The sequence below is a fragment of the Rhinoraja longicauda genome, chromosome 15, assembly GCF_053455715.1.
Source record: "Rhinoraja longicauda isolate Sanriku21f chromosome 15, sRhiLon1.1, whole genome shotgun sequence".
NCBI classification, from domain to species: Eukaryota; Metazoa; Chordata; class Chondrichthyes; order Rajiformes; family Arhynchobatidae; genus Rhinoraja; species Rhinoraja longicauda.
This window is the reverse complement of record NC_135967.1, coordinates 12,157,469-12,176,156: the sequence shown is the minus strand read 5'-3', so window position 1 is coordinate 12,176,156 and position 18,688 is coordinate 12,157,469. Positions and strand designations below refer to the sequence as shown.

The 18,688-nt window shown below is 45.8% G+C and overlaps 1 protein-coding gene across 2 annotated transcripts in view; it reads right to left on the bottom strand.

The window, feature by feature from the left end:
- The window catches only part of commd5 (COMM domain containing 5), a 55,247-nt gene that overhangs the window by 32,018 nt on the left and 4,541 nt on the right, over positions 1-18,688 (bottom strand). For both annotated transcript variants that reach the window (XM_078411926.1, XM_078411925.1), the window contains exons 2-4: positions 16,913-17,022; positions 16,311-16,471; positions 14,217-14,245 (exon numbers count right to left, since the gene is read on the bottom strand). In XM_078411926.1, coding sequence (XP_078268052.1) covers positions 14,217-14,245; positions 16,311-16,471; positions 16,913-17,021 — 299 coding nt within the window. In that variant the 5' untranslated portion in view covers position 17,022. The remainder of the gene's footprint in view (positions 1-14,216; positions 14,246-16,310; positions 16,472-16,912; positions 17,023-18,688) is intronic.

Genomic DNA, 18,688 nt, shown 5'->3' with positions numbered 1-18,688 from the left:
GCATCCACTGTGCTCTCCTACATCAACTGCTGTGTGGAGAATGTCACGGAGGACAAGGAGATAAAGATGTTCCCAAACCGGAAACCCTGGATGAACAAGGAGGTACAGAACCTGCTGAGGGCACGCAACATTGCCTTTAAATCTGGTGACACTTCAGCATACAGTGTTGCCAGATCACACCTGAACAAAGGTATTAAAAGGGCCAAAGACACCCATAGGCAACGGGTGGAAGACCACTTCAACACCACGGACACCAGAAGCATGTGGCAGGGTGTCAGGGACATCACTGGCTACAAGAGCAGCCCTGCTTGCCCCCACAGCGATATGGCACTGACCAACGAGCTTAACACCTTCTTTGCCCGCTTTGAAACTGGCAAAACCACCTTGAGTGAAAGAACCCCAGCCGAGGCGGTGGGACAGGTCTTGCAACTGAGCACACAGGAGGTACAACGCGCTCTGCAAAGGGTCAACCCATGCAAGGCTGCAGGACCGGATGGAGTTCAAGGAAGGGTACTGAAGGACTGTGCTGAACAGCTGGCTGAGGTATTCACCAGGATCTTTAACCTGTCATTATCTCTGGCTACAGTCCCCAAGTGCCTGAAGTCGGCTATCATAGTTCCGGTGCCGAAAAAAGCAAAGATCTCCAACCTGAACGACTACCGCCCGGTTGCCCTAACGCAGATAGTCATGAAGTGCTTTGAGAGGCTGGTCCTCTCACACATCAAATCCAGCATCCCTGACTCACTGGACCCACATCAATTTGCATACAGGGCAAATAGATCCACAGAGGACGCCATCTCTCTGGCTCTTCACACTGTCCTGACTCACCTAGAGAGACAGGGCACGTACGTGAGGATGCTAGTCATAGACTATAGCTCCGCCTTCAACACGGTCATCCCCACCAAGCTCATCACCAAACTCCACCAGCTAGGCCTCAGCTCGTCATTATGTGACTGGATCCTGGACTTCCTGCTGGAATGACCGCAGGCAGTGAGAATGGGCCCGCACCTGTCCTCCACTATCACCCTGAGTACCGGCACACCACAGGGCTGTGTTCTGAGCCCCATGCTCTACTCCCTCTTCACACACGACTGTGTTCCTGCATTCGACACCAACACCATTGTCAAGTTTGCAGACGACACAACGGTGATCGGGCTTATCACCAACGGGGATGAAACAAACTATAGAGCGGAGGTGCAGAACCTGGCGGACTGGTGCTCGGATAACAACCTGTCCCTAAATACCACCAAGACCAAGGAGCTGATCATCAACTTCCGTAGGTCACATAACGGGGAATATGCCCCGATCTCTATCAACGGGGACAGTGTGGAGAGAGTGTCCAGCTTCAAGTTTCTGAGCACTCACATTTCGGAGGACCTAACATGGTCCAATAACACTGCTGCGCTGGTCAAGAAGGCACAACAAAGACTGTTCTACTTAAGAACACTGAAAAAGTCTGGTCTACCCCAACAGCTGCTGACGACCTTCTACCGCTGCACCATAGAGAGCATCCTAACGCATGGCATCCCTGTGTGGTACCTCAGCTGCACGGAGGCAGAAAGGAAAGCTCTACAGCGGGTAGTCCATAGAGCTCAGAGGGCCATCGGAACACAGCTACCAGACTTGGAGGGCATCTACAACACTCGATGCCTCAGAAAAGCCACCAGCATCCACAAAGACTCTTCACACCCCTGCAACAGTCTGTTCGAACTCCTTCCATCGGGCAGACGATACAAGGCCTTCTACGCCCGCACATCCAGACTCAGGAACAGCTTCATCCCCAGGGCCATAGCTGCTATGAACCGGTCCTGCTGAGCCGGATGGCCACAACGCATAGATCAACTTGCACTTTACCTTGTCTAAAACTGTTACAATTGTTTCGTTTCGTTGGGTTGCTGTTGTCTAAATTACTTAAATTATTGCATCGTATGGGAGGCGCATTCCCAATCTCGTTGTACCCCTTGGTACAATGACAATAAAGATATATTGTATTGTATTGTATTGTCTACTCCTGCACCTACACCTTGGGAATGGGAAGGGGGAGTTAAAATGTTTGGAAACCAGAAGATCATGTAGGACAAGGCGAATTGACTGTGCGTTAAGCGAAACGATTGACAAGTCCACGCTTAGGATGTGGGAGGAAGGTGGAGCACCCGGAGATTACCCACGCGGTCGCAGGGAGAATGTGCAAACTCCACAAGGGCAGCACCTGTAGTCGAATCTGGGTCTCTGGCGCTGTGAGGCAGCAGCACTATCAGCTGCACCACTGTGCTGTTTGTTAAGCATTTTCTGTTTCTGTTTCAGATTCTAGCATCCGCAATTTTATTTGTTTTCCAAATTCAGATATATGAATGCTTTTAAGCAAATTAAGCGGTACTGTGATCGATGCACAGATTAGCATAGGTAAACCAGTCAGAGTCCACTTCTACAACTGCACCTCATTTGTATTAATAGTTAATATTTTTAAAGTGAAGTGCCAACATTCTGACTCCACTACCATTGACCGACTGTTCTTGACACGGCAAGTGAGCTTGGCCTCGCAATCCCACGCAGTAAGCTCCTGATTGCAGATAAACCAAATGAATTTTCAACAACAGATCAAGTACTTTCCCCAGAGGAGTGATTAGAAAATCTGGCACACTTACCTTTCTGTAGCAATACTCCACTTGCTAATATATTTTTAAAGCCCTAATTCTCCCCACAAACAAAACCAGATTTTGCATTGGCTCAGTATATGGAATTTCTGAAGTTACAGGATAGCACCTCTGTGTAGATTTAGTGAAGGCATCCACTGTTATGAAAGGCATTGATAGAATAACTATGAAAAAAATGTTTCCACTGACAGGCAATTCAATAACCAGATGTCATAGGTTTAAGGCCCAAACAAAACAAGGACATTTCTTTTTTTAAAATATGTTAATCTGTGCTTATCCACACGACAATAAAGGGAAGAACCCAGGTCTATGGCGCCGTCGAGGAAGCAGGTCTACCAGCTGCACCAATGTGCCACCATTAAAGTGTGGCATAGTGGCACAGTTGGTAGGGTTGCTGCCTCACAGCGCCAGAAACCCGGGTTCAATCCTTACCTTGTCTGTGTGGAGTTTGAATGATACCCCTGCGACTGCGTGGGTTTCCTCCCACATCCCAAAGACGTGCGGGCTTGTAAAGCCCCTGTCCCCTTAGGCGATTTTTTAGGCGACTACAGGCGACTAGGCTGTCGCCACACGGTCGCCGGGGTGTCGCCTGTATGGCCGTGAGTCGTCTCCTAAGAGTCGTGGCCATTTTCTGTTAAAATTTTTTTGGCGACTGTTGGTTTGACGCCAATGATCGTAGCTTGACATCTCCTGACGTAGGTGCTGTCGTAGGTTGTCGCCAGGTGACGTAGGTTGTCGCCGGTGCTGACTTCGGTAAATTCCATTGGCGACTACCTACATCAACCTACTTCAACAGGCAACAGGTACCGCCGTCAAAACCGGTGGCCAAAATGGTGTGAATTGCCTTCAGTTGTCACCGATAGGGTGGTAGCTTGTCGCAGCTTGTCGTGGGTAGTCATAGATTTACTTCATGTGTCGTAGGTTGTCGCCTGCGTGGTCGTAGGTTGTCGTCAGTGCGGTCGTAGGTGGACGTCCTAAATCGCGACGATTGGGTCGTCGGTTGTCGGTAGCTTGCCATCGACTAGGTGGTTGTTGATGGTCGTAGACATTGTCATAGGGGGGATCCAGTCGCCAGTTTTTCAGCAACCTACGACAACTATGACAGTCGCTGGCAGTCGCCTAAAAAAGTGCCTAAGTGGGACAGGCCCTTAAGTCAATTGGCCCCAGTATGTAGGGAGTGAAAGTGGCATAACATAGAACTAGTTTGAACAGGTGGTCAATGGTTAGCATGGACTAGGTGGGCTGAAGGGCCTGTTTCCAAGTTGTTCCTCTAAAATTCACAGCTCAAACACATGTCACAAAGTTTTGTTTTAAATGCTACTCTTCTGATAAAGTAAACCTTTCTGCTAAAACTGAAGCAATTTCAGCAAATTTTACTCTGAATCAGTGCTTTAAAGAATTAACCTGCATTGACATAGAACCTTTCTTGTTCTCAGAATGGCCTAAGCACTTCATTGTCAATGATTTGCTAAGGATAGACAGTCACTACTGAAGTAAACACACTCAGCAGTTAATCTTCACTCAGCAAAAGACAATGAGATGAATGAGCATTTAATCTGTTTTTGTTCCATTGGCCAAAAATAACAAGTCCTCAAAAAAAAGTGACTCCATTGCAAGTAATAGTTAACTCAATGGACTGCTTAATCTGCTCCAGCTCCTTAACTGCATGATATTTATCCAGAGGAGCTCTTAAGAAAACATTCAATAGGGACGGCATGGCGCCCAGCAGCTGCTACCCCACTGCGCCAGAGACACGGGTTCAATCTTGACCTCGGCTGCTGTCTGTGAGGAGTTTGCACATCCTCCCTGTGACTGAAGGGCCTATTTCTGTGCTGAACTGTTCGATGTCCTATGGTCGATGTTGGGTCCAGGAAGCTGAAGGCATGGCTATTGCCTCAGGCATGAACAGATGACCAAAACTGGTGGGGCATTGATATCCCAGCAGATGATAATGTGATTATCATGTGAAGAGGATTATATAGATAGGGAGGGTTGAAACTTGAAAGGTGTTTGTAAACAAAGGTGGGCAACTTAAATTCACGGCATTACTTAAATGGGAGCCAGCGTAGCTTGGTGAGTAGATGAATGATGATGGGTGAATAACGGGAATCAAACAGGGAAATAAAATGCTCTAGAAGGGCAGCACTGTAACCAGCAGTGCTGTCTGTGTGGAGTTTGCATGTGCTCCCTCCGACCACATGCGTTTCCTCTGGTTTTCTCCCACATCCCAAAGGCAAGCGAGTTTGGAGGTTATTTGATAAATTGCCCCTGGTGTATACGGAATGAATGCAAAAGTGGGGCAACATAGGAACTAGCGTGAACGGGTGCTCGATGGGTGGCGCGGACTCAGTGGGCTGAAGGGCCTGCTTCCATGCTATGTCTTTTAATCAATCAATTAGCATGATGTAATGGAAAGCTGTTTATGTCCACACAATCACAACTTATAAATGCAACAAAGGTCTCAACAGATTTGTGCCACCATGCAGGTCCAAGAAGGATAATATTTCATGCTGTGATGGTTAAAAGTCTAACAGCTTCTAATTCAAAAAGAAACTGATTCCAAACAACACTAAAATAAAATCAAGGTAAATAACTTCAGAGATGTGCCAGTGACTGGACGTAAAACAGGACAAAATCACATCATGCATTATTCATGCGACTTTTTATGCTAAAAAAGGTACAACTTAATGAGCTTGGAGACCGAGACAAACCAGTTAATAGCTCATACATCATTTATTAAAAAGGCACACGGCTCAGGGGTTTCAGCAACAAAGCCGATGATTCGTGACTGACACTTTAAATTTGGCAATGATTTATAAAGTACCAAGTGCTGCACATTTCACTGAATATTACTTCAGTGAACAATAAAAGGTAAAGAAACTCGTATCGAAATTCAAGAACTCAGAACATATCAAAACTGGTAATGTCAGAAAAAATAACAACTAATCCGCTAAGGGCAAGAACTCACAAACTGACAAAAATATTGGGGGGTTTTCTCGTGTTACTAATAAATATGGGCCTAATAAAACGTCCCACATAGCTGTCTTAAAATTTCAACCTGACTCACACCACACACTGCAGATGCTGGAATCTTGCATAGAATACAAGACAGCACGGTGGCGCAGCGGTAGAGTTGCTGCCTTACAGAGCTATTGACCCAGGTCTGATCCTGACGATGGGTGCTGTATGTACGGAGTTTGTACGTTCTCCCTGTGACCATGTATGTATTCTCCGGGTGCTCCGGTTTCCTTCCACACTAAAAAGACGAACGGGTTTGTAGAATAATTGGTTTCTGTTTATTGTAAATTGTTCGAGTGATCGCTGGTCGGCGCGGACACAGTGGGCCTAAAGTCTAAAAGCCCTGGAGTAATTCAGCGGGCCAGGCAACATCTCTGGCAGAAAAAAGATATTCCCTGCTTCTGAAGTCTGAAGGAGGGTCCCTACCCGAAACGTCACCCATTCCTTCTCTCCAGAGATGCTGCCTGTCCTGCTGAGTTATTCTTCGTTTATCTTTGGTTTAAACCAACATCTGCAGTTCCTTCCTACACATTTCCCCCAGAGATGTTGCCTGACCCGCTGTGTTACTCCAGCACATTGCGTCACTGCCGCATTGTGAGAGATGTCAGGGGGAATTCCGATAAATTACGTGAATGGACAAGGACTTAGCACATGGAATATATTATGGAAAAATGTCACGTCAAGTCAAGTCAATTTTATTTGTATAGCACATTTAAAAACAACCCACGTTGACCAAAGTGCTGCACATCTGATTAGGGAAAAAAAAAAAGAAACATACAGTGGCAGGCAGCCAAACACAACGGCGCGGCCATCTTGAACAAAATGTTTAACTAAAGCAGAATGGTGTCCCGCGGCATGCACTTTGGCAGCAAATAATGGAATGGTACAGTAGGTGGTGAGAATTTGGAAAGTGATTCTATGTCTCTTTACTTTAGACTCCAGCGTGGAAACAGGCCCTTCGGCCCACCGAGCACGCCGACCAGTGATCACCCATACATTAGCACTATCCTACACACTAGGAACAATTTACAATTTGCAGAAGCCAATTAACCTACAAACCTGCACATCTGTGAGACGTGGAGGGAAACCGGAGCACCTGGAGAAAACCCACGCAGTCATGGGGAGAACGTACAAACTCCATACAGACAGCACCCGTAGTCAAGATCAAACATAGGTCTCTGGCGCTGTAATGCAGCAACTGTACCGCTGCGCCACTGAGTCGCAGTATTGATGATCAGAGGTGGCCTTGTACACAAATCACTGAATGTTAACATGGAGGCAGAACAAGCAATTAGGAAGAGAAATGGCATGCTGACCTAAGTAGAAACAAGGAAATGTAGATGCTGGTTTACACAAAAGGACAGAAAATGTTGGAGTAACTCATTGGGTCAGGCATCATCTCTGGAGAACATGGAGAGGTGATGTTTCAGGGCTGGACCCTTCTTCAGGCTTTAGAAATGTCACCTATCGATGTTCTCCACAGATGCCACCTGACCCACTTTGTGGCCTTTTAGTATGCTGACGTTTTACTGCAAGAGGTCAGAAGTCCTGCACTCAATTATATAGTACTTACCTGGAATATTGGTGACAGGTCTGGATTCTCTACAAAAAGGTATCTCTGTGATACATGGAGTACCACAAAAATTCGCTCGATCGATTCATGCGATTCATGTGTAGGGAAGAACTGCAGATGCTGGCTTAAATCTAAATTTAAGTCTGAAGAAGGGTTTCAACCCGAAACTTCACCCTTTCCTTCACTCCAGAGATGCCGCCTGTCCCGCTGAGTTACTCCAGCATTTTGTGTCTACCTCATTATCCATTGTGGAGCATATAAGCAGACCAAGCTCATACACTGAAGACACAAGGAACTGCATCTGAGCAAAACACACAGAGACTTTTTATCTAGACTATGGGGATCAAGAACCAGAGGACATGGGTTTAAGGTGAGAGGGGAAAGATTTTATAGGGACCTGAGGTTCAGCTTTTTCCACAGAGAGGGTGGTGGGTAGATGGAACAAGCTGCCAGAGGGGGTCGTTGAGGCAGGTACTGTAACAAACATTTAAAAGAGATGGACAAGTACATGGATAGAAAAGGTTGAGAGGGATATGGGCCAAACGCGGGCAGGTGGGACTAGTGTAAATGGGACATTTTGGTCAGCATGGGTAAGTTGGACCGAAGGGACTGTTTCCATGCTGCATGACTCTCTGACTCTCCAGGAGGACCTCAACAGGTCAGGTAACATCTGTGGAGGGAAAGGAAAGGCGGGTTTTTTTCGGGTCAGGACCCTTCTTCAGACTAATTGGTATAAAGCAAGATTGGTATAAATCAAGACTCTTGAGTTCAGTAAACCGAAAGTTGATCTCATTGAAATGTGCAAATTTCTTGAGTGACGAGACGCATTACCCACAGAGTTGATGTTTCCCTCATCTGGGGTCTTTATAACAATACAATTATCACTATCTGTCAAACAAAGGTTCAGCTCTTCAGGACAAAAATAAGATGACATTTCTTCACGAAGTGAAGCTTCGAACTGCTCTCTCAGAGGGTGGTAAAGGTTCAGTCGATGAATATATTCAAGACAGAGCAAATTATTTTTGAATGTTAAGGAAATCAAGGGATGTGAGATAAGTGTAAGAAAAGTGGAGCAGCAGTAAAAAAAACAGGATGATCTCATTAAGTTTTGTTTAGTTCAGAGATACAGCGTGGAAACAGGCCTTTCGGTCCACTGGGTCCGTGCCGACCACCCATACACTAGCACTATCCCACAATGTTACAGAAGCCATTTAACACACAAACCAGCAGATTAGATTTTTCTGCATGCAGCGTCAAAATATTTCATGACTGCTCCGTTTTTAAACTTAAAACCTCAGCCTTTGTCATGCAGGTATCACTAGTCCATTGAAGGGACAGAGAGGTAGGTAGAGAAGACCAGTCACATTTGCACAAGATGCAATCATGAATATAACCAGGCTCATCACCTTGCGGCTGAAAGAGGATTAAAAACGTGAACATCATTCTGCTAATCTCACCTGTCTATCAAATTAAACTCAAAGAAAATGCCTCATAGGAGTTGGGTCAGTGCTCTGCTTACAATTCTCCATTTTGAATTGCCCTGTTACTGGCAACCAGACCTCTCCCCACTGAAACACTAATTATAGGGGCTGCACAGTGGAGCCGCGGTAGAGCTGCTGGCTTACAGCACCAGAGGCCTGGGTTCGTTTTGACCACGGGTACTGTCTGCATGAAGTTTATACGTTCTCCTTGTGACCGTGAGTGCTTTCTCCAGGTGCTCTGGTTTCCTCCCACATTCCAAAGACGTGCAGGTTTGTAGGTTAATTGGCTGCTGTGAAATTGTTCCTAGTGTGTAGGGCAGAACTAGTGTACGAGTGATCGCTGGTCGGCATTGTCTCAGTGGGCCGAAGAGCCTGTTTCCACGCTGCATCTCTGAACTAAACTTCTAAACATTCCCCTTTCGATCCACCTCATAACCTCTCACTAAACAAGCACTTCCCATGTGTTCCAAGAAAATAACAGCATCAAACGTTGTTTGCTTTCTCATTTCTGTGAACACATTAGAGTCCTACTACTTTGTTAAAGGTGCTATATAAATGCACATTGTAATTGTTGAAAGGAAATAAGGTGCAGGGGAAAGGAACAAGCAATTGGGTAGCTCTTTTGTAGAGATGGCAAAGGGATGGCGGACAAACTGGCCAACTGGTGTGCTGCATGAAAGTAGAACATGTGGAAATTCCGATGATTTTTTGACGACTGAGAGGTTTTGGAAGAAAGACAAAGTAATCACCAAAGGAGAGAATATTAGCATTATAACATCTTGCCAGTCACGGTAGCGCAACTATTTGCATAACATTATTTCGTTTCTTCAACACAACATATTCCACCCTAGAGCACTAATGCAGCTGCAGAACACAAAGTTCCTCTGGCACCTGCTGGCTCTCCAGCATATTACAAAGGACTACTCAGTAAAATAAACATATAGTGGTTTTGGGATGCATTTCTTATCTGTTGTTCCTTTCCTTTCTCTGCAGATTCCAATAAAAGATTTGCAAACCCTTCAGTCCTGAATTAAAAACATTAACTCATTTTTTTCTAAACCACAGTGCACTGAAAACTCTTAAAGGTAACTGAAATACGAAGACTCTCTACGCTTTCATTTCTTTAAAATTAAAAAAAAAAATCATGGCTTGTGAACAGCAAAAGAGAGGGCAGCATCTAATGCCCATATTGGTCTGGATGTAGGGGTCATTAATTGCCTTTCCAATAACGATATGGCTTTCAAAGATATTTCAGAAAGCAGTTAAATGTCCAATCACATTTTCCTAATTTGAGTACACATAGGCCAAACCAATATGGATGACAGATTTTTTCCCACAAAAGGAAGTTAATAAATTATTTGGTTTTCATGGCAATCAACAGGCTCACAGTCACCAACACTGGTGTGAACCATTTGTACATTATTTATTTAATTAGCTGGTTTTAAATTCCACCCCTGTTGAATGAGATTTGAATACCAGTCACTGGCTCATTGGTGTCTTTTGCTGTTTAGTCATAGAGTGATACAGTGTGGAAACAGGCCCTTCGCCCAACTCGCCATCGCCAGCCAACAATGTCCCAGCTACCCTAGTCCCACTTGCCTGCACTTGGTACATATCCCTCCAAACCTGTCCTATCCATGTACCTTTTCTTATACTATCCATGTACCTGTCTGTTTCTTAAACGACGGGATAGTCCCATTCTCAACAACCTCCTCTTGCAGCTTGTTCCATACATCCACCACCCTTTGTGTGAAAAGGTTACCCCTTGGATTCCGATTTGTTCCCCTTCACCTTGAACCTATGTCCTCTGGTCCTCGATTCCCCTACTCTGGGCAAAAGACTTTGTGCATCTACCCGATCTATTCCTCTCATGATTTGTATACCTCTATAAGTTCTCCCCTCATCCTACTGCGCGCCATGGAATAGAGACCCAGCCTACTCAACCTCTCCCTACAGCTCACACCCTCTAGTCCTGGCAACATCTTTGTAAATCTTTTCTGAACCCTTTCAAGCTTGACAATATCTTTCCTATAACATGGTGCCCAGAACGGAACACAATATTCCAAATGCGGTCTCACCAACGTCTTGTACAACTGCAACATGACCTCCCAACCTCTATACTCTGCACTCTGAAGGTCATAATGCCAAAAGCCTTTTTGACCACCTTATCTACCTGCGATTCGACCTTCAAGGAACCATGCACCTGTACACCTAGATCCCTTTGCCCTACAACACTACCCAGAGACCTACCATTTACTGTGTAGGTCCTGTGCTTGCTCGACGTCCCAAAATGCAACACCTCACACTTCTCCGTATTATATTCCATCAACCATTCCTCCGCCCACCTGGCGAATCGATCCAGATCTTGCTGCAATCGTTCGCAACCATCTTCACTATCTGCAAAACCACTAACTTTTGTATCAAAAATACCAGGTGTTTTACTTATTACAGATGCAGTGTACGGACCAGTTGAACATTTTCTGCTTTTAGTTCAGATTTCCAGCATCCACGGTTTTAGAGAACACTAGACAACTCGTGGATCCGTTGAGTCCAAATCTCTCCTGCATTGTTAACACCGATTTCAATGAAATATCTTCCATTAGCACCAAAGGGACAACGGTGAGTAAGGTCAATCTATTTGTCACATACACATAAATGGGCAGTGAAATGAAAAATTACCCGCAGTTCAACAATAAGACCAATAAAAATATAAGCAATAAAAATATGCAATACCACATACGATCATAAACCAAACAAAAGAATGGGCCTAAAATTGTCGTGCTATCATGTACCGTTTTGGCTGTAGTTCAGGAACAAACAAAAGTTTTAGTATACAGAATACTAGACCAAGTTGGGTCCAAACCTCTCCTGCATTGGTGCAGCATCCCCTCCTCCCCTCTCCCCTTCACTCCCCTCCCCCTACCCCTCACCCCCTCCCATCTCCCCCCCACCCCTCCCCCTCCTCCCCTTTCCCCCCCTACCTCCCCCTCCCCTCTCTTCTCCCTCCCTCCCCACCTTCTCCCCCTTCCCTCCCTCCCCCTCGCCCCAACCGTGGACCCATTGCCGGATGGGGAGTGCCTCCGTGGCAGTGTGCGGGCAAGGGCAGTACTGGGAAAAAGCAGTGACCTCGGCCCCGTTTCTCCTGCGGGCCTCTCCTGCGGGCCAGGCATGGAGCTGAAGCGTCTCCTGACGACATGGACCCATTGCTGGGCGGGGAGTGTCTCGCGGGGCTGTGGGTGGGCGAGAGTGGCCAAAGCCTCTCCTGCAGCTCGGCTGTGAGCGGTGGGGACGGCCATCTTGTGGATCCTCTGCTGCCATCTCTGCGTCGCGCTGCACCACTGGAGCAAGGTCAGGCGCAGGGCACGCCAGGACGTGCCCCGGTCCTCCCGGGGGGGGGGGGGGGGGGGGGGGGCGGTGGGGGGGACGCATTTATTAAAGTTTATTAAGTAAATTGTTTTTAAAAAGTAACAAAAGTGGGTTTATTCAAACCACGGGGGAATGGTGAGTAGGGCGGGCCTAAAATTGTTGTGCTGTCATGTACCGGTTTGGCTGTGTAGAGAGCATGGTACACACATAAACATATACACACAAACAAATTGAGAGTTTTAGTCATAGAAAGCTAAAAATATATATATATAGATAGAACAATAAAGTGTTGTTATGTTAACATGGTACAGTGCAGGAACAGGCCCCTTGGCCCATAATGTATAGGAAGGAACGACAGATGCTGGTTTATATCGAAGGTAGACGCAAAGTGCTGAAGTAACTCAGCGGGTCATGCAGCATCTCAGGAGAAAAAGGATGGATGACATTTGTTAGTCACACACCCGAAAAAGGATGGATGACATTTGTTGGTCACACACCATTTTTCTCCAGAGATGCTACCTGACCTGCTGAGTTACTCCAGTACTTTGTGTCCATCTTCAGTATAGACCAGCACCTGCAGTTCCTTCCCAAGAAAAATCATCCATCCTTTTTCTCTGTACGATGCTGCAGACCTGCTGACTTACTCCAGCACTTTGTGTCTACCTTCGGCCTATGTCTGCGCTGAACATGAGGCCATGACAAACTAATCTTGTGCATATTCCTCCATTCCCTGCATATCTATATGCCCATCTAAAAGCCGATCAACGCCTCCAACCACCACCCCCTTGTAGTGCATTTCAGGCATACTCTGTGTAAAAATGGTTGTCATACACATCTCTTTGCACCTCTCACCTCAAAAGTGTGCCCTCCAGTCATTTACATTTCCACCCTGGGAAAAGGTTCAGACTGCCTACCCTATCCATGCTTCGCATAATTTTACTTTCTCCCCTCAGGTCGCCGGCGTTCCAGAGAAAACAATCCAAGTTTCTCCAACCTCTCCTTTTAGCATACACCCTCTGATCCAGGCAGCCTTCTGGTAATCTTCCCTACCCTCTACAAAGATTTTTTTTTTCCTTTTGTTTATATCCTACTTAAGGGAAAACTTTAAACCAAATAGGGTCTGGTTACTTCTTTTTCAATCCCTTGTACGAAAATGCGATTGAAAAGAGTTCATAACAAACAACTCAAAGAGTCAATTGGTAGTGTAAGAAAATAACTGCAAATGCTGGTACAAATCGAAGGTATTTATTCACAAAATGCTGGAGTAACTCAGCAGGTCAGGCAGCATCTCAGGAGAGAAGGAATGGGTGACGTTTCAGGTGGAGACCCTTCTTTAGACCCAAAACATCACCCATTCCTTCTCTCCTGAGATGCTGCCTGACCAGCTGAGTTACTTCAGCATTTTGTGAATAAATATCAAAGTGTCAATATGTAATTAAAAGGAACTGTAGATGCTGGTTTATACCAAAGATAGACACACGTCGGGACCATTCCCGGCCAAAAAAATCACCTACCCATTTTCTCCAGAGATGCTGCCTGACCCTCTGTCATGCCTGTCATGGGCCTCCTCCAGTGCCATAGTGAGGCCCACCGGAAATTGGAGGAACAGCACCTCATATTTTGCTTGGGCAGCATGCAGCCCAGCGTTATGAACATTGACTTCTCCAACTTTAGATAGTTCCTCTGTCCCTCTCTTCCTCTCCCCCTTCCCAGTTCTCCCTCTATCTTCCTGTCTCCACCTATGTCCTTCCTTTGTCCCACCCCCCGACATCAGTCTGAAGGGTCTCGTCCCGAAACGTCACCCATTCCTTCTCTCCTGAGATGCTGCCTGACCTGCTGAATTACTCCAGCATTTTGTGAATAAATACCTTCGATTTGTACCAGCATCTGCAGTTATTTTCTTACACTGCCTGACCCTCTGAATTACTCCAACATTTTGTGTCTAGCTTCAGAGTCAAATTGCCCATGTTGCATTGCAGAAAAATGTTGGAAGTTTATAAAAACCATTTAACATGCAAATCTCTTTCTTTGCTAAATACACTATTCAAACCACTGGTAGGAATAAACTCCGTAAAACAATGTAAAATTGTTCAATTTAAAAATAGACAAAATATTAATAATTACCTTATATCTCTTAAATCTTCCTTAAAAACCTAAATAAATGAAATAAAACTTTGATCAGGTTTTATGTCCTTTAAAGTAGCAACATTTCAAGGTCATAAGCAATGTTTCAAGGACTGTTCGGTGAACTTCTATAACTTTGTCGGCACCAGAAACGTGGTGACACCTATGTACTGCCCAGGTGACGTCTGCCATATGATTTTAACTGGGTTAGATGCAAAACCAAGTATTACACTGCACCTAGGTACATGGGACAATAAGGTATCATTGAATCATTGTAAATGTCCTGCAGGACAAAGGAAATGCTTGAAGAATGGTGGCAAAAACATTATAAAATGCAAATATTCTCATGAAATGGGTGGCAAGGGGGCACAGTGGTAGAGTTGCTGCCTTAGAGTTGGTGGCAAAGCAAAAAGGACAGAAGATGCACTGGACCTCCTGCCAACCTCTTGAGGCAAGGTGTGTGCCTCTCACATCAGGTATTCATCCACCATGGGGCTGGAGGAAAACTCCAGGGGGTTTGGAGATGTATAGAGGATTGCTGTGGAACTGTACAAATATACTCGCAATTGTACACATACACCTGCAATTAGAAGATCCTGAGACTCATAACGACCAGCATTTTCATTACACGAGATACACACAAATAGCTGGAGTAACTTAGCAGGTCAGGTAGCATCTTTGAAAGAAAACAATGGGTGACATTTGGGTTGGGACCTTTCTTCAGACTGGGAAGTGGGTGGAGAGCACAGGGCACGGAAGGAGAACTGATGTGAGAAGCGATGGATTGACTATACAGAATGAGAACTATGCAGATGATCCTATCTGCAATGGGCGGCACAGTAGCGCAGATGATGGAGCTGCTGCCTCAAAGCGCCAGAGAACCAGGTTCGATTCTGACCTCAGGTGCTGCCTGTGTGGAGTATACATGTCTTCCCTGTGACCACGTGGGCTTCTGCCAGGTCCCCCGGTTTCCTCACACGTCTGTCTTTTGTGTTTTTTGTTGTTTTTGTATGAATTGTAGTTTTAATATGGTGTAGGGTTTGTATGTTATGTGGGGTGGGGGAACGGGAGCTGTAAAATTCTCTCTCCCGAACGGAGACGCGACCTTTGTTTCTGTGTCGTGTCTCCGTTCCCGCTGCGGCCTACCACTGGCCATGCACCTGGGACCACCTGGGGCTCTGGTTCGCAGAGCCCGCGGCCCGGACTCACCACCCCCCCCCCCTGCTGCGGGAGCGGCTGCGACTCGTCTCCGGAGGCTCCGGCGCGGGCCACGTGGATGTCGGAAGCCCGCAGGCCCCTGGGTGGGGGCCGACGTCGGGAGCTCCGGCAGCGGCAGCGTGTTCGCCCGCCCCGAATCGCGGGGCTTGGGTCGGCCCGCCACGGACCTTTCACCGTCCGGCGCGGCCTGGAATAGGCCGCGGGATTTTCACCGCCCAGCGGGGGCTTCAATGTCGGGAGCCCCGACCGCCCCGACGTGGCAACGACAACAGCCTGACCGCAGGAGAAGACGGCAGGGGAAGAGAAAAGACATTCTGGCCTTCCATCACAGTGAAGAGGGACTGGAGGAGACTCACTGTGATGGATGTTTCTTTTTGTTTGGTGTTAGTTTGTGATTGTATGTGTTATTGCATTTTTATTGATTATTCTTATTGGTCTTATTGTTCAACTGCGGGTAATGTTTCATTTCACTACACATTTATGTGTATGTGACAAATAAACGACTATTGACGTCCCAAAGACGTGCAGGTTTGTAAGTTAATTGACCTCTGTAAATATGCTCCTACTGCGTAGGGAGTGGATGCAAAAGTGGAATAACATAGAACTATTGTGAACGGGTGATCGATGGGCGGCGTGGACTTGGATGGATTGTTTACATGCTATAGCTTTCAATCATTCAATATACTTGATGAAAAAACAACCCTGACGAACCTTACTTCATCTGCAATTCAGTAGAATGACTTGCTTCCTTTTTTAAAAAAACCATTATTTTCACTTATATTCCATATACTATTTGCATTGTATTCATTTCAAACTCATCAACTTATTATGCACAACAGGTTCATCTCCAGCCCTGTCCTCTGCAACTCCACTCACCTCTTGCTTAAGGGAAGATGGTGGCAGCCGTAGAGCTTCTTGTAGCAGTGTGTACATGCCAGCTAGGATGTGACTTAACCTCTCCTCGGACAGGCTCTCTGTTTCCGCGATACTCCTTACAGCCTCTCTGGAATCTTTTCCTTCGAGTGTGTTCACGACCGCTGCAACAGATAATCATGCTTTTTACAGCACTCTTACATAAGCAAATCACCCATTTCACATCTCTGTTTAGTTATTGATTTAAAAAATAACTTGAATTTTATGAACTAGCTTCAGGTTCATTATAGGGAGCGGATGTGAAATTGGGATAACATTGAACACATGAGCGATGGTCGGAATGGACTTGATGGGCCGAAGGGCCTGCTTCCATACTGTAACTTTCAATCAATTGTCACTTTTAGGACCCACAGTACTGGAGTAACTCAGCGGGTCAGGCAGCAACTCTGGAGCACATGGATAGGCGATGTTTCGGTTGGAGACCCTTCTTCAGATCCTTAATCACTTTCAGGATTAACCTAATTACCAATCTTAAATCATGTAAAATATGAGGAAAAAAACAAATCACAGAACATGCATCTCCTTGCAAATAAACGCTCACTTACTCTTGAGTATTTTTCTGAAGATTTCTCTGTCTAAATCTTTCAGCTGTTTCACCATCAGCTCCACTTCCAGTGGTGTCCTGGCTCCAAGGAAACAACTCCTGTGCGACATTCTGGAATGAACAAAAATAAAGAGCATATTGAACAAGATGGCTTTCTATCAATCCATGAGCACAATGTTGGGAAGGCCAGCAATCCAGCCACTCCAAGCTCTGCTACTACTTGATGGCAACATGGACTACCCTAGAAACAAGGAACTGCAGATGCTGGCTAATACACAACAGGTCATAAAGTGCTGGAGCAACTCAGGCAGCATCTCTGAAGAACATGGATAGGTGACGTTTCAATTCTGAAGAAGGGTCCGGACCCAAAGTCATCTGTCCATGTTCTCCAAAGATAGGCATAAAAAGCTGGAGAAACCCAGGTAGCAACTGCGGAGAAAAAGAATAGGTGATGTTTCGGGTCGGAACCCTTCTTCAGACTCAAAGTAGTGGGGGGGGGGGGGGGGGGGTGGGAAATAAACTGGAGGCGGTAAAAGAGCAGAACAAATCAGAGCCGGCAACAGATGACCCTAGGAAGTGTGGTGCACATAATGGCCCATTGTTGACTTGGGAAGGTGTGATAACAAGAGGGATACAATGATACAACCAGTGGAACTGCTTGGGTGACTAGGGTCTGCCGAGCTACTCCAGCACTTTTGTGTCCTTTCAAGCAACATGGATTTTTAATTTTTTTAGATTTAGATATACAGCGCAGAAACAGGCCCTTCGGCCCACCGAGTCCGCGCCGCCCAGCGATCCCCGCATATTTACACTATCCTACACCCACTGGAAATTGGAGGAACAGCACCTCATATTTTGCTTGGGCAGCATGCAGCCCAGCGTTATGAACATTGACTTCTCCAACTTTAGATAGTTCCTCTGTCCCTCTCTTCCTCTCCCCCTTCCCAGTTCTCCCTCTATCTTCCTGTCTCCACCATTTACTGGGATGCTTAATGTTTATTAAACAAAAAAACTATCAATTTATTATCAACCTAAAGTTCTCAAACAGATAATTATTTTATCGCTCAGATTCTAGAAATTCAATAGTTTAGTTTATTGTCACATACTGAGGTGCAGTGAAAAGCTTTTATGTGCTATCCAGTCAGCAGAAAGACTACACATGATTACAATCGGGCCATCCACAGTGTACAGATACATGGTAAAGGGAATAATGTGAATAACGTTTAGTGCAAGATAAAGTCCAGTAAAGGCCAATCAAAGATAGTCCGAGGGTCTCCAATGAGGTAGATAATAGCTCAGGACTGCTCTCTAATTGTTGGTAGTATGGTTCATTTGCCTGATAACAGCTGGGAAGAAACTGTCCCTGAATCTGGAGGTGTGCGTTTTTCACACATCTCTTTCTCCTGCCTGATGGGAGAAGGGAGACGAGGGAGTGGCCGGGATGCAAATCGTTCTTGATTATGCTGGTGGCCTTGCCGAGGCGGCGAGGGGATGGAATCAATGGAAGGGAGGCTGGTTTGTGTGATGGTCTGGGCTGTGTCCATAATTCTCTGCAATTTCTTGCCGTCCTGGATGGAGCTGTTCCCAAACCATGCTGTGATGCTGCCCGAATACAATCTGTCTTCATTATTTAAACTTCCCAACTTACAAATGGATTCACGACACTTCACTGCGCTAAAAGCCTGGTTTAACTAATTTCTATTTTAGTTTAAAGCTATGGATTTAATAGCAGTTCAATATCCGTACAAGTGGAAATTAAGTCTGCATCATTTAGGCT